This window comes from Branchiostoma lanceolatum, chromosome 1, assembly GCF_035083965.1.
Source record: "Branchiostoma lanceolatum isolate klBraLanc5 chromosome 1, klBraLanc5.hap2, whole genome shotgun sequence".
In the NCBI taxonomy this organism is placed as follows: domain Eukaryota; kingdom Metazoa; phylum Chordata; class Leptocardii; order Amphioxiformes; family Branchiostomatidae; genus Branchiostoma; species Branchiostoma lanceolatum.
This window is the reverse complement of record NC_089722.1, coordinates 43,707,559-43,722,746: the sequence shown is the minus strand read 5'-3', so window position 1 is coordinate 43,722,746 and position 15,188 is coordinate 43,707,559. Positions and strand designations below refer to the sequence as shown.

Sequence of the window (15,188 nt, the reverse complement as noted above, 5' to 3'; positions counted from 1 at the left end):
TATTTTAGGGATGTTGTTGCCAACATTTATTCAGACGCAGACAATATGTCATGTTTTGACATCGTGTCACTCCAAGGTGGTTAACACCAGATGTAGCACACCGGAGGCATTGCCGGGGAGACTTTGCAAAGCTTAGGCAGGTTTTCAGACAAAGTCTCTTCAATAGGCAGAAAGCCGCAAGCCCGAAACTGAACAAAACATACCTGCTTCCATTTCTTCAGATGTTTTTTTGATCGTATGTTAAAGCAATATTTTTATGTCTTGAAAATATAATGTGTTATTATATATGTGGCGCATGTGTTTATGTTTTGACATTATGTTTCCTTTCATTGTGGCAAACATGTTACACAATCAAGTTCTGAAGCTTCTTTCCTCTTGCTAGATGGAAGAAGCAGCAGAAGATCTGCATGAACAGACAGAAGAGAAACGGCCTTGTCCAGATACAGACTATGGCGGGACAAGGAAACAGCGCCGCAAGACGCACAGTGGTGAGAGACCACATCGATGTCGGGAATGCGAGTTCTCCACATCCAAGATGTCCGCCCTGAAACGGCACGTCAGGACGTCGCACGCCGCGGGTAAAAGGAAACAAACGAAGAAAGATCGCCTCGGCAAAGATCACCTTGTAAATGATGTCGGGGCAACAAACGGTGGCGAGAGACCGTTTCAGTGCGCTGTCTGCGACTATTCCGCTGCACAAAAGTCTACCCTGAAATATCACATCATGGCAAAACACAGTAACTACCGGCCGTACAAATGCCCCCAGTGCAACCACTATGCAGTCACCAAGGAACATTTGAAGGTTCATATGAGGTCACACACTGGTGAGAAGCCATACCGCTGTGAGACATGCGCTTACTCCACAGCCCAGAAGAGCAGTTTGAAGAGTCACATGGCTACACACACTTGGGAGAAACCTCACCAATGCGGCATTTGTGGCTATTCTGCAGCACAAATGTCTCACTTAAAGCAGCACATGGCTACCCACACTGGTGAGAAACCATACAAGTGTGGAGTTTGTGATTATTCTGCAATACGAAAGTCCGCTTTGAAATATCACACGGCTACCCACACTGGTGAGAAACTTGGCATACAAGTGTGAATTATGTGACTATTCTGCAGCACAAATGTTTAACTTAAAGCGCCACATCGCTACCCACACTGGGGAGAAACCTTACAAGTGCGAGGTTTGTGATTATTCTGCAGCACAAATGTCCACTTTGAAGAAGCACTTAGCTACCCACACTGGGGAGAAAGCATACAAGTGTGAATTATGTGACTATTCTGCAACACAAATGTTTAACTTAAAGCGCCACATGGCTACACACACTAGGGAGAAACCTTACAGGTGTGATGTTTGTGGTTATTCTGCAATTCAAAAGTCCGATTTGAAGCGTCACATGGCTAACCACACTGGGGAGAAACCCTACAAGTGTGTGGTTTGTAGTTATTCTACAGCACGAATGGCCGATTTTAACCGTCACATGGCCACCCACACTGGGGAGAAACCTTACAAGTGCGAGGTTTGTAGTTATTCTACGGGTGACAAGTCTAATTTGAGGAGGCACATGAAGAAACACGCCGATAAAAATCTATGTTAACGTGAACATGTCCTCACAGTCTGGTCATTCTAGTTTCTGTAGTGGTTTTTATGGAAGCCACGACTACAGTTTATAAAGCATACGAGACAAACTGGTAAAGTCACGCCGATAACAAGACATGCGAATGTGTACATGTTCACACAATCTGTTGTTACAAGTTTGTCACTATTCTAGTTTTTGTTGTCTGCTTGTTTCTGTCTTTAGTTTATGGACAGGAGATGAAGAAAACAAATGAACACAACAAAAGGACATGGAATGTACGAGACACACTGGTCAAGTCAGCCCATGTGATTATTGTTATTATTGGAATTTTCTTTTCTGATAATGTTCATGTCCTGCATTTATCCTGATGTTAACATACAGACGCTGTAATGATCTCTGATGAAAATGCTGTGTACCGAAATCATCCTCATTTTATGTTTGAGACTTTTGTTACATGGCGGGAGAAAACTTGTCTTCCCTCCTGCCCAAACATGGTGGTGCAGTGAATCATGGGGCAGAAATTTCCGACAAGAAATAGTTTTTGTTGTTATGGCTTTACAATATCATATACATTAGTTACTGCAGTTTGCTTTGGAAATGCATCCATAGTGATGATGTTATTAGCATCTTTAGTTGTCCGGTTGAATGATTTGAAATAGTAAAACTGTAAGTCACGTTTACGTTCCGTAGTATTAGAATTAAAACGGTTAGCATGAAGTTATGTTTTATAAATGGACATGATTTTGAGGGTAAAGAGAAGAATAATAACATGTTCCTACCAAACTTGTCGTTAGAGTATTTAGTCATTAGTAAAGATGTTGTGATGTTACATATGTTATAACATTATTTAGAGAAAGGAGATGCAAATTCTGAATGGAGCCTGTTCCGATGATGTTCTTTCATTAAACATTTTATTTTCACACTTCGGAAATGAGCATATTTTGAATCAACTGTGTTCTCACATTGCAGCAATGGCAAACGCTTCATATAACAAAAGTTTACATTGCAATTCTATATGATTTCAAACACGCCAAATTTAGCATAATCATTAGTGTTCCAATACATATATTATAGGTAAGTAAGTAAGAAAATAAACATTACTAACAAACTTTAAGGCACACTCGTTACACCGAAGCACAACATTTCTATAAATGAAAGTTGCAATGTTAAAAGATAAAATAACATGTTATAGGATGTCAATACAAAATCGGGCGTCAGGATAGCCTTTATGATAATTGTCTTGTTTATTTATACAATGTTATGAATTGTTACAATGTTATACATTGTACCGCCTGGTTTATTTATTTATACTTTGTTGCAATGCTAAAAGATAAAATAACATTTTATAGGATGTCAGTGCAAAATTAGGGGTCTGGATAGCCTATATTATGATAGACAGATCTGCAGAATAAGTTTGTTACTGAGTTTTAAGGCCTCCTTATTTTTTGCATTAGAAGTATTTCTAAGAAAGTATGCTCCGCTACGTGGTAGGATTCAGATTCCAGAACTGTGAAATGGCTTATTACTCACACACTGGCGTAGAGCACATGTAGTATTCTTAAATACATTTCCCTTAGGTCCATATACATGTATGAATGGCTGGATAACTTCTGTTGTCCTGGACAACAGCTGATTTTCGTACTGCTAATCGTATTCACACAGCTCACACTAAGGTTTCTCACCAGCATGAGTTTTCATATGTGTGAATAGGTTGTGCTTGTGAGCTGTTCTGAACCCGCACTTGTCACACGTGAACGGTTTCTCTCTAGAGCGTTTGGTTAGATGTCTCTATAATGTGTATTTCTGTGCAGCAGAATAATCACACTGGTCACACTTTTAGGGTTTTTACACCAGTATGACATCTCATATGTTTTGATAAGTGACACTTTTGAGTTGCTCTGTACCCACACTCCCCACACATGAAGGGTTTTTCTCCAGTATGTTTGGCTAGATGTCGGTCCAAATTGCATTTCTGCGCAGCGGAGTAATCACACTGGTCACACTTGTAGGGTTTTTCTCCAGTATGAGTTCTCATATGTTTGGATAACTGGAGCTTTTGAGCTGTCCTGTACCCACACTCCCCACACATGTAGGGTTTCTCACCACTGTGTTTGGCTAGATGTCGGTCCAATGTGGATTTCTCTGCAGCAGAGTAGTCACACTGGTCACACTTGTAGGGTTTTTCACCTGTATGGGTTCTGATATGTCTGGATTTGTGACTCTTGTTAACTGTCCTGTACCCGCACTCGTCACACATAAAGGGTTTTTCATCGGTGTGTTTGGCTAGATGTCGGTCCAAAAGGATTTTCTGTGCAGCAGAATAGTCACACTGGTCACACTTGTATGGTTTTTCACCAGTATGGGTTCTCATATGTCTGGATAGGCTACCCCTGTCAGCTGACCTGTACCCGCACTCTCCGCACATAAAGGGTTTCTCACCGGTGTGTCTGGCTAGATGTCGATCCAAATGATATTTCAGTGCAGCAGAATAGTCACACTGGTAACACTTGTAGGGTTTTTGACCCATATGGGTTCTCATATGTCTGGATATGTGACTCTTGTTAGCTGTCCCGTACCCGCAATCCTCACACATAAAGGGTTTCTCAACCGTATGTTCTGAAGGCTTTTGTCCAAATTGGCTTTGCTTTTCGTTAGCTGGTCTTCTACATTGCTCTGATGTTTGTCCCCTAAAACTCCAGTAGGAGACCCATCACAGAAGCTCTGGTGAACAGCACTAGGAGACCCATCACTTGCCTCTGCCATGTCTAACCTAACGGATGGAAAATTGAAATGGTCAAACACATCAATCTTAGAATAGGATAAGTCAAGATTGCATTTTTATTCTGCCAAAAAACTACCACCAAAAAAAGTTGCTCCAACAAGCGTTTAACCTCAACTGGAATCGCAATGACGCTGAAACCTGACCCAGTTGTTCTCTCTGCTGCCCCCCCCCCTAATATTCATGAATCTTCATTACCAACAGTTTCTCCAAAGTTGCAGGCATGACCCGGAAACCTGTTTTTAGTCTAAAAAGGAGTTCTATTGCAATATTTTGTCATATTTTGGTGATACTGTAGCACCCTTTTCAGAGCTTTTCTAACACAAACGGCCCTTTTGTCCCGAACGACGTTGTTGTTGTTGTCCTTGTTTAACGTCTATTATATCGCTAGACGTGGTCTCTTGGTGCTGTGTTACGCTTGGTTCATACGAGGCTAATGTCTCTCTAGCTTGTGGCTTGTGGTTTCGCCCCCCTCCCCAATCGCCAATTTTCTTACCCAGAAAAGTTTTACGTTCCGTCCTAATGTTACCCGTACACCATAGAAACGACCTATAGCCCCTCGCTTTACGATAAGATAGATATGTAGTATATTTCAAGTTCTTACCTGCTTTTATTGTTGATTTCCCCTTCACACAATCCGCAAGCGTCTATAACGAAGCAGCGGGTGAAAGGTGAACTGAGGGTGGGGTGAAAGGTCATATTTTGTGCCTCGTTACCCAGTTAGTGTGCGGGAAGTTCCACCTACATTTTAGATCGGTTGCACCCATCTGCTGACATTTTGTTTGTTTGTTTTTTGTATGTTTCTTTTTCAATTTTCTTTCTTTCTTTCTTTCTTTCTGTGTCAAGTCAACTGTTATTTAGATATGGGAAAATGGAGGCGGGTAGTATCCTTTGCACACAAGATACACTTTTGATTAATCATTGTACTTCACGTTACATATTTTGGGCGAGTCTGCTCTACCCTCTATATCAGAAGTCTTCTATTTTCGTAATTTTACCGTTTCTTAGACTATCTTTGTTGTCCTTGCCCCCTTTTCAAAATAAAATAAAATGTCACAACCTTGAACCGCCAACACCCAGGGCTCCTACTTTAATTAATGTCTGCGTAACCGGATAGACGATCAGACTCATCAACATCTTCTTCACAGGTCGGGTATTTCTTGTTTGATGCGCACATTCTGTCATGGGCTGTAGACTGAAAATGAAACCTGTTCTTTTATCAGATTTACTAGCATATCTTTATTAACATTAGTAGCATATTTCATTAAACTTATTAGCATATCTTTATTAACATTAGTAGCATATTTCATTAAACTTATTAGCATATTTTTAATCAGCTGTGTTCTTACATACCGACCATGATAGACGCTTCATATAACACAAGCTTAGTTCACTATGATACATTTCAGGTATATCAGTCATAATTATTCCAATATATAGTGTATATGCTAGTAAATAAGTAACTAAGAAAAAAATATGTCACAGCCTTGAACTTAATGCACAGCTTTTTGAAATTATATCAGTAATTGGACATTGAAGTAAAATCCAACATTTAGCGTCGTTGAGGGACTTGGCATTTCAACTTTAACCCTTCTGGTAAGTCAGGTAACCTGTGACATTTCTTTCAGGCCTTTTAGAGAGAGTTGGAACGTTTTCACTTGCACACTACATACAAATGGAATGCAACCTGTTCTTTTATTTAACTTACAACTAGTAGTATATTCTATCGAACTTATTAGCATATTTTGAATCAGCTGTCTTCTTACATTTCGACCATGACAGCCGCTTCATAAAACATAATCTTAGCTGACTATAATACATTCCAGATATATCATTCATAATTATTCCAATATATAGTGTATATGCTAGTAAATATCATATCGACCATGACAGACGTTTCACAAAACACAACCTTACTTCACTATGATACATTTCAGGTATATCAGTCATAATTATTCCAATATATAGTGTATATGCTAGTAAATAAGTAAGTAAGAAAAATAAACATCACAGCCTTGAAAAATGCACAGTAATCATGCTTCTTAAAATATTCTAAATCAATATTCTTACATTTAAAACATGAATATCATATTACAGAAGATTATGTTAAATACTCCATTATAGCATAGCCATTCGTGTACTAATATATAGGTATATGTTAGTGATTTAGCCTTAAACTTCATGCACGCTTCTTACAATAAAGCACAACGTTTAGTAAAATGTCAGCACAAAGTCAGCTATCAGGATAGCCTACATGAGATTTGACGGACATAAGTTTGGTATCGAGTGTCGAAACCTTTTTCTTTATACTTACATGTAAAGCAATTCAAGCAAAGCATGTTCCACTCTGCTGTACGTTTTCTTTACGAATAACATGACATAAAGTACTCGATAGAGACTAAAGTACTGTAGATGTACAGATTCTGTACAGTGTTATCATATTTGTACAGATTCTCTTCTGTATGAATAAGTCTTCTCACAGTTCCAGCACCGCATGGGCTTGTCGGTAATGTCATAGGTTAAAGCCACTCCAAGCGGGATCGGGAATGATGCAACCACGTCTCGACGTTGTTTACAAATGAGGAATCTTACACATTGACCTTGGACGACAATGCACCGCGAAAGCAGATGCGCATTCGGAACTGTGAAATGACATATTCTCAGACAGACATTGGGATAGAACACATGTAGTGTTCTTAATCAATGTTCCATACATATGTATCGATGGCTGAATAACTTCTGTTGTCCTGTACCTGCGATTCGTACACATTTCTCATCAGTGTGTTTAGCTACATGCCCGACAAAATCTGATTTTCGAGCTGCTGAATACTCACACTGGTTACACTTGTAGGTTCGTTATTCAGCAATGTGGGTTCTCATATGGCTGGATAAGTGACACTTGTGAGCTGTTCTGTATCCGCACTTGTCACACATAAAGGGTTTCTCACCAGTATGGGTTCTCATATGTCTGGATAAGGCAGATTTGTGACCTGTTCTGTACCCGCACTCCCCACACTTGTAGGGTTTCTCACCAGTATGGGTTCTCATATGCCTGGATAAGTGACTCTTGTCACCTGTCCTGTACCCGCACTCCCCACACATGTAGGGTTTCTCACCAGTGTGTTTAGCTACATGGCTGTCCAAAGTGGATTTCTGTGCAGCGGAATAGTCACACTGGTCACACTTGTAGGGCTTCTCACCAGTATGGGTTCTCATATGGCTGGATAAGGCAGATTTGTGACCTGTTCTGTACTCGCACTCCCCACACTTGTAGGGTTTCTCACCAGTATGGGTTCTCATATGGCTGGATAAGGCAGATTTGTGACCTGTTCTGTACCCGCACTCCCCACACATGTGGGGTTTTTCTCCAGTGTGTTTGACTAGATGTCGGTCCAATGTGGATTTATGTGCAGCGGCATAATCACACTGGTCACACTTGAAGGGTTTTTCTCCTGTGTGGATTCTCATATGTTCGGATAAGTCAGAATTGTTAGTTGTTTTGTACCCGCACTCCTCACACATGAAGGGTTTCTCACTGGTGTGTTTGGCTAGATGTCGGTCCAAATGATGTTTCTGTGCAGCGGAATAGTCACACTGGTCACACTTGTAGGGTTTTTCACCAGTATGGGTTCTCATATGCACGGATAGGTTACGCCTGTCGGCTGTCCTGTACCCGCACTCCCTACACATGTAGGGTTTCTCACCGGTGTGTTTGGCTAGATGTCTGTTCAAGGTGCTCTTCTTTCTGGCAGAATAATCACACTGGTGACATTTGTAAGGGGTTTCACCGGTATGGGTTCTCATATGCACGGATAGGTTATGCTTGTGAGCTGTCCTAAACTCACACTCCCCACACATGTAGGGCTTCTCACCGGTGTGTTTGGCTAGATGTTGGTCCAAATGATATTTCTGTGCAGCGGAATAGTCACACTGGCCACACTTGTAGGGTTTCTCGCCAGTATGGGTTCTCATATGTTTTGATAGGTGATGCTTGTGAGCTGTCCTGTGCCCGCACTTCTCACACATGTAGGGTTTCTCACCGGTGTGTTTGGCTAGATGTTGGTCTAAAGTGGATTTCTGTGCAGCGGAATAGTCACACTGGTCACACTTGTAGGGTTTTTCTCCAGTATGAGTTCTCATATGTTGGGATAAGTTATACATTTGGGTTGTTCTGAACCCGCACTCCCCGCACATGTAGGGTTTTGTATGAGTTCTTAGATGTTTCGATAGCTCATGCTTCTCAGCTGTCTTGTACCCACACTCCCTGCACATGTGGGGTTTGTCACCTGTATGAGTTCTCATCATATGTCTGGATAGGCTACGCTTGTGAGCTGTCCTGTACCCGCACTCCCCACACTGATAGGATTTTTCACCGGTATGTTTGGCTCGATGACTGTCCATTGAGGACTTCGCTGCAGAAGAGTAGTCACACTGGTCACATTTGTAGGGTTTTTCACCAGTATGAGTTCTCATATGTTTGAATAGGTGAGACCTGTCAGTTGTCCTGTACCGGCATTCTCCGCACATGTAGGGTTTATCACCAGTGTGGTTGGCTAGATGCCTGTCCAAATGGAATTTCTGTGCAGCAGAGTAGTCACACTGGTCACACCTGTACGGTTTTTCACCAGTATGGGTTCTCATATGTCTGAACAACTTGGACTTGTACTTAGCCCTGTACCCGCACCAGGAACACATGTAGTGTTTCTCACCAGTGTTTTCTTCTGGCTGATTGTCAAAACTTGTCTTGGTTTCTGACGGCTGGTCTTCAGCATTGCTTGTGTCTCTATCCCGAGAAACTCCAGTAGGATACCCACCCCAGAAATGCCAGGACACTGCTGGCTGGTCTTTTACATTGCTTTTATCCCTGTCCAATGAAACTCCAGTTGGAGAGCCATCACAGAAGCTGTGGGGAACAGCAGTAGGAGACCCATTTCCTGCCTCTGCCATGTCTAACCTAGTGAACAAAAATTGAAATAATGAAGCACACATTAGTGGCCAGGTATTGGACATAAAAGGACTTGGCACATTTAGGAATCTTGCAACAAATCGAGTGGTATAACGTTATCACAGTTAGAACTAAATAAGTAACCGCCTGGGTAGCCGTGGCGACTAACGAAGGGAGTTTTTGCTTGATATTACATATACTTTCCCTTCTTAGTCGTGGAGCACGACACAATTTCACTTCTACTTGTGCGACGCCGGCCTTCTAACTTGCACGCCGGGCCCGATTCTTGTTCTCCCTGAGCTCCCAACGCACTTGGTGCGTTTTCTCACATGACTGGGCTTGACCAATCAGACTGTATAAGACATGACGTTTATAAAGAGAATTCAAACTCTACAACTGGATAAGAATTCGGAGATTTATTTCCGGTTTTTCTAGTTATTGTAAATAAGTACTGGTTAGTTCTGCTAGTTCACTTTAGTGACGATGAAGAAGAGTAATGGATGTCACTCGAAATGTCCGGAAATAAATATCCGAATTCTTATCCAGTTGTAGAGTTTGAATTCTCTTTATATATTGGTTACCTGGATGTCTAACCTTCACAAAGACATGACGTTGTATTTAGAACCAAAATGGTGGGCCCGATGCTGTTTTCCATTGACTTTTGCCGCATCAAGCCCTGTTGTGGACTAACTTGGGGTTTGCGGCGTTGCTAAAGCGCCCGGCGACGTATGTGAGTGCGTTGGGAGTTCAGGGAGAACAAGAATCGGGCCCGGCGTGCAAGTTAGAAGGCCGGCGTCGCACGAGTAGAAGTGAAATTGTGTCGTGCCCCACGACTGAGAAGGGAAAGTATATGTAATATCAAGCAAATATTCCCTTCGTTAGTCGCTACGGCTACCGCCTGGGTGCCAATACATTGAAGGACAGTTACTAAAGCATTAAACAATTTGTTACACATTATTCATATACCTTTATTCATATAGAGTAAGCAGCTTGATTCTAAGATTACTATTTCACCCAGGGGGGTTTGTCACAAGCAGAAACGAAGACTTTTTCTTTCTGTGCCCCCCCCCCCCTCCAGTATCATGAATCTGTTATACGACAAACCATAACCTCCTTGAACAAACCATTTTTTCAAAGTTGACCACGCATGCACGCCAATCAAATTTGCTTTTCGTTTCATTTCCACATTCTCTCTATTACAGTTGCCTCATTCCGGTTATACTTTATCACCCTTCTTGGGATTTTTCTAACAAAAACGGCACTTCTATCCCAAAATACGTGACGTGTGGTTTCGCCCCCCCCCCCCTTCTCTCGACCTCCGAAAAGTCTTACATTTCGCAAGGACATAATGTCCTTGCATTTCGTCCTAATGTGGCCCCATACACCATAGAAACGACCTATAGCTCCTCTGCCTCACGATAAGGCTGGTAATTAGCATAACTCATTAGTTCTTACCTGATTCTAGTGTTGATTTTTCTCTTCACAATCCTGCAAGTCTCTTCTTATACCTAAGCTAAGCGGCGGGTGAAAGGTGAACTTGACTTGGGGTGAAAGGTCATATTTTGCGCCTGGTTACCCAGTTTCTGTGGATATTTCTGCCTTCATTGTAGACATTACAAAAGGGCTACACCTATCCACTGTATTTTCGTTATCCTTTTCTTTGTCAACAGAGAATTTCATACACAGGGTATTGACATGGGAAGACAAAATCACCAACGGAGACAAAAGACACTTTGTACCAGTGATATTTTTTTGGCCTTGATTATTTTGGATGTATAACTGGTGTTCGCACATTATATATTATGTAAATAAGTCAAGTAAGTCATATTATGTACGCATATATATGTAGATATACCTTCTGTCCTTTTGTTAGCTCTTAGTAGTAAATATATTTCTATCATGGAAGCTCATCTGTGTTGGTAGTAATCATTTTGCACCTGATTACCCACTTATTGGGTGGAAATTTCTGCATACATTACAAAAGGCCTAACACTTATCCGCTACCATTTCTGTTTTCAGCTTGTTTTTTTTTTTTTTTGTCATCAGAGAATGTCATACACGGGTTTATGCAATTGATATGGGAAGAAAAATCACCAACGGAGGTGGGTACCATCTTGTACACAAAATACACAGTGGTGTTTTTTGCCTTGAATATTTTGCGTGTATAACTGGTGTTCGCACATTATATATCATGTACGCATATAGATATACTTTCTGAATCCGTGTTAGTTCTTAGTGTAAATGTAAACTATTATAATCATGGAAACTCACCTTGCCAGCACAACATACACAAAAGTAAAAATGGAATCGGTTTTCTTATTAAACGTTTTATTCTAGCTTGTCATAAATCAAATCAACTGTGTTCTTACATATTATTCATATGACATTTCTAACTCCAGATTTAGCATGATCATTAGCGTACCAATATATAGTGTTTACGTTAGTAGATAAATGAGAAAATAAATATGACAGCCTTTAACTCTACGAACATGTGTTACACTGAAGCACAACATTTTGAACGATGTGAGAAAATAAGTGAGAAAACGACAACACTTATAAGTTACAACATGTTCGTATTTCCCGAAGTACAGAACGCAGACCAAGGAAGGACAAATGGAATGGAGGCTATTCTTATGTCAGATTATTTTATTTCAACTTGTCAGAAACTAACATGTTTTAAGTCAACTTTGTTCTTACATGTCAGCCATTGCAGTCGCTTCATACAACACAGGCTGCCTTCACCATTCTTCATAATATCAATCACTCCAGTTATAGCGGAATCATTAGTTATATAATATATATAGTGTTTAGGTAAGTAACAAAGTGAGAAAATTAACATGACAGCCTTTAACGTTATGTTCCTTTATGCACAATCGTCACACAAAAGCATTTTTGTAGGATGTCAGTACAAAGTCAGTCGTCAAGATAGCCTATCTTAGATTGACAGTGATTTATTTGATATCGAGTTATAACATGTCTTTATACTTAACCTATACTAACACTTCCAACAAACCATGCTCCTCCCTGTTGCAGGTCTTTCCACGAATACCACACATAATAGTACTCGATAGAGGACAAAAAAGTATACAGATTCTGCACAGTGTTATTATATTTGAAGAAATTTTCTTGTGTATGGAGATATGTGGACTCTGTGCAGCAGAATAGTCACCCTAGTCACATTTCAAGGGTTTCTCATCGGTATGTGTTAACATATATGTTTGGAAAAGTGAGACTTTTCAGTTGCCCTGTACCCACACTCACCACACATGTATAGTTTCTCACCTGAACGGTTTGCTAGATGTCGGTCGAAATGGACTATCTGTGCAGTATAAATGGTCGCACTGGTCACACTTGTAAGGTTTTTCACCAGTATGGGTTTTCATATGTCTGGATAAGTGAGACTTGTGAGCTGTTCTGTACCCGCATTCACCACAAATGTAGGTTTTTCTCCAGTGTGTTTGATAAGATGTCTCCCAAATGTGGATTTATGTGCAGCGGCATAATCACATTGGTCACACTTGAAGGGCTTCCCTTGTGTGGATTCTCATATGTTTGGATAAGTCAGAATTGTTAGTTGTTTTGTCCCCGCACATCCCACACATGTAGGGTTTCTTGCCGGTGTGGTTTGCTAAATGGCTGTTCAAATTACATTTCTCTGCAGCGGAATAGTCACACTGGTCGCACTTGTAGGGTTTTTCACCCGTATGAGTTCTCATATGTCTGGACAACTGAGACTTGCGGATAGTCCTGTACCCACACTCCCCACACATGTAGGGTTTCTCACCAGAGTGCTTTGCTAGATGGCTGTCCAAGGTGGATTTCTGTGCAGCAGAGTAATCACACTGGTCACACTTGTAGGGTTTTTCACCTGTATGGGTTCTCATATGTTTGGATAAGGTAGACTTTTCAGTTGTCCTGTGCCCGCACTCCCCACACATGTAAGGTTTCTCACCAGTATGTCTGGCTAGATGGCTGTCAAAGGCGGACTTATTTGCAGCAGAATAATTACACTGGTCACACTTGTAAGGTTTTTCTCCTGTATGAGTTCTCAGATGTCTGGATAGGTTAGACTTTTGAGTTGCCCTGTACCCACACTCCCCGCAAATGAAGGGCTTCTCACCTGAGTGTTTTGCTAGATGGCTGTCCAATGTGGATTTCTGTGCAGCAGAGTAGTCACACTGGTCACATTTGTAGGGTTTTTCACCTGTATGGGTTCTCATATGTCTCGATAGGTGATGCTTGTGAGCTGTTCTGTACTCGCACTCCCCACACATGTAGGGTTTCTCACCAGTGTGTCTGGATAGATGTCGATCCAAATAATATTTCTGTGCAGCAGAATAGTCACACTGGTCACACTTGTAGGGTTTTTCACCAGTATGGGTTCTCATATGTCTGGATATGTGACTCTTGTTAGCTGTCCTGTGCCCGTGCTCCTCACACATAAAGGGTTTCTCAACCGAATGTTCTGATGGCTTTTCGTCCAAACTGGCTTTGCTTTTCGTAGGATGGTCTTCTACATTGCTCTGATGTTTGTCCCCTAAAACTCCAGTAGGAGACCCATCACAGCTCTGGGGAAAAGCAGTAAGAGACCCATCACCTGCCTCTGCCATGCCTAACCTATAATCGGAAGAAAAATTGAAAAGGTCAAACACATCAATCTTAAATAGGATAAGTCAAGATTGCATTTTTATTCTGCTAATACAAAAAAAAAGTTGCCCAACAAGTGCAGTCGTACTAGCCTGGATACCAGACCTTTCGCGCGATGCGATGATAACCCCTTTTGGGCGGGGAAGACCTAGTAGTAGGGATAGAGTTGGCACCCGGGAGCGCTTGGCATCTATCTGTGGCGGCGGCGCGAGTTGCTTCCCCGGCCGAAGGATTAGCGCCAGGAGCGCGGTGGTCTGGCACCCAGGCTAAGTCGTACTGACGCTGACAGCTGACCCAGTTGTACTCTCTGCTGCCCCCCCCCCCCCCCCCCCCTAATGTTTATGAGTAGAGTAGATCCTTTCGGCCAGGTGGGAAGGTCATTTAGGCCGCTCATCCGTTTACTGGATCGTGATTCCATTATGAATCTTCTTTACAAACAGCTTTTCTTTACAAACAGTTTTTCCAAAGTTCCATGCATGACCTGGAAACTTGTTTTTAGTCTAAAAAGGGTTTCTATTGTAATATTCTGTCATATTTTGGTGATACTGTAGCACTCTTATTAGAGTTTTTCTAACACAAACGGCCCTTTTGTCCCGAACGACGTGGCTTGTGGTTTCGCCCCCCTCCCCAAGCGCCAATTTTCTCACCCCAAAAAGTTTTACGTTACGTCCTAATGTTACCGGTACAACATAGAAACGACCTATAGCCCCTCTGCTTCACGATAAGATAGATATGTAGCATATTCCAAGTTCTTACCTGCTTTTATTGTTGATTTTTCCCTTTACACAATCGTCAAGCGGCTTTAACGAAGCAGCGGGTGAAAGGTGAACTGAGGGTGGGGTGAAAGGTCATATTTTGTGCCTCGTTACCCAGTTAGTAAGTGGAAAGTTCCGCCTACATTTTAGAATTGTTGCACCCATTTGCTGACCTTTCAGGATTCTTTTTGAATTTTTTTCCTTTTCTTTCTGTCTGCCTTTTTTCTTTCTTCCTTCAGCTTCTTTCTTTCTTTGTTTGTTAATTTTGAACTTTTATACAGGGAACTGTAATTTAGATGGGAAAAATCACCAATGAAGGTTGGTAGCATCTTGTGCACACAAAATAAACCTTTGACTAATCATTACACTTCACGTTATAGTTTTCAGCGAGTGTTCTCTCCCTCTGTATCGACAGTTGCATTCTATTTCCCTAATTATTGCCGGGTTTAAGATTGCCTTTGTTGTCTTTGCCCACTTTT

General features: G+C 41.4%; 3 protein-coding genes across 4 annotated transcripts in view; 1 reads left to right on the top strand and 2 right to left on the bottom strand.

Moving 5' to 3' along the window:
- Window positions 1–15,188, top strand: part of LOC136424851 (zinc finger protein 782-like) — a 33,744-nt gene that overhangs the window by 551 nt on the left and 18,005 nt on the right. The window contains exon 2 of one of the 2 annotated variants that reach the window (XM_066413548.1): window positions 383–2,361. The exons of the other annotated variant lie outside the window; for it this stretch is intronic. Within the exon in view, the coding sequence (XP_066269645.1) occupies window positions 383–1,102 (720 nt within the window). The 3' untranslated portion in view covers window positions 1,103–2,361. Of the gene's footprint in view, window positions 1–382; window positions 2,362–15,188 lie in introns of those variants that run through there. 2 annotated transcript variants of the gene reach the window in all.
- On the bottom strand, window positions 6,455–10,825 carry LOC136424735 (zinc finger protein 845-like). The gene is made up of 2 exons (XM_066413366.1): window positions 10,763–10,825; window positions 6,455–9,316 (listed from the first exon to the last, which is right to left on the bottom strand). The coding sequence occupies exon 2, from the start codon at window positions 9,307–9,309 to the stop codon at window positions 7,219–7,221; it is 2,091 nt and encodes a 696-aa protein (XP_066269463.1). The 5' UTR covers window positions 9,310–9,316; window positions 10,763–10,825; the 3' UTR covers window positions 6,455–7,218.
- LOC136424913 (gastrula zinc finger protein XlCGF57.1-like) lies at window positions 11,624–14,739 on the bottom strand. Its single transcript, XM_066413569.1, has 2 exons — window positions 14,711–14,739; window positions 11,624–13,924 (listed from the first exon to the last, which is right to left on the bottom strand). The coding sequence occupies exon 2, from the start codon at window positions 13,915–13,917 to the stop codon at window positions 12,820–12,822; it is 1,098 nt and encodes a 365-aa protein (XP_066269666.1). The 5' UTR covers window positions 13,918–13,924; window positions 14,711–14,739; the 3' UTR covers window positions 11,624–12,819.

What these genes read in the sequence shown, in the direction of transcription:
- LOC136424735 (XM_066413366.1), bottom strand. Translation starts at nt 9,309, where the DNA reads ATGGCAGAGGCAGGAAATGGGTCTCCTACTGCTGTTCCCCACAGCTTC.
- LOC136424913 (XM_066413569.1), bottom strand. Translation starts at nt 13,917, where the DNA reads ATGGCAGAGGCAGGTGATGGGTCTCTTACTGCTTTTCCCCAGAGCTGT.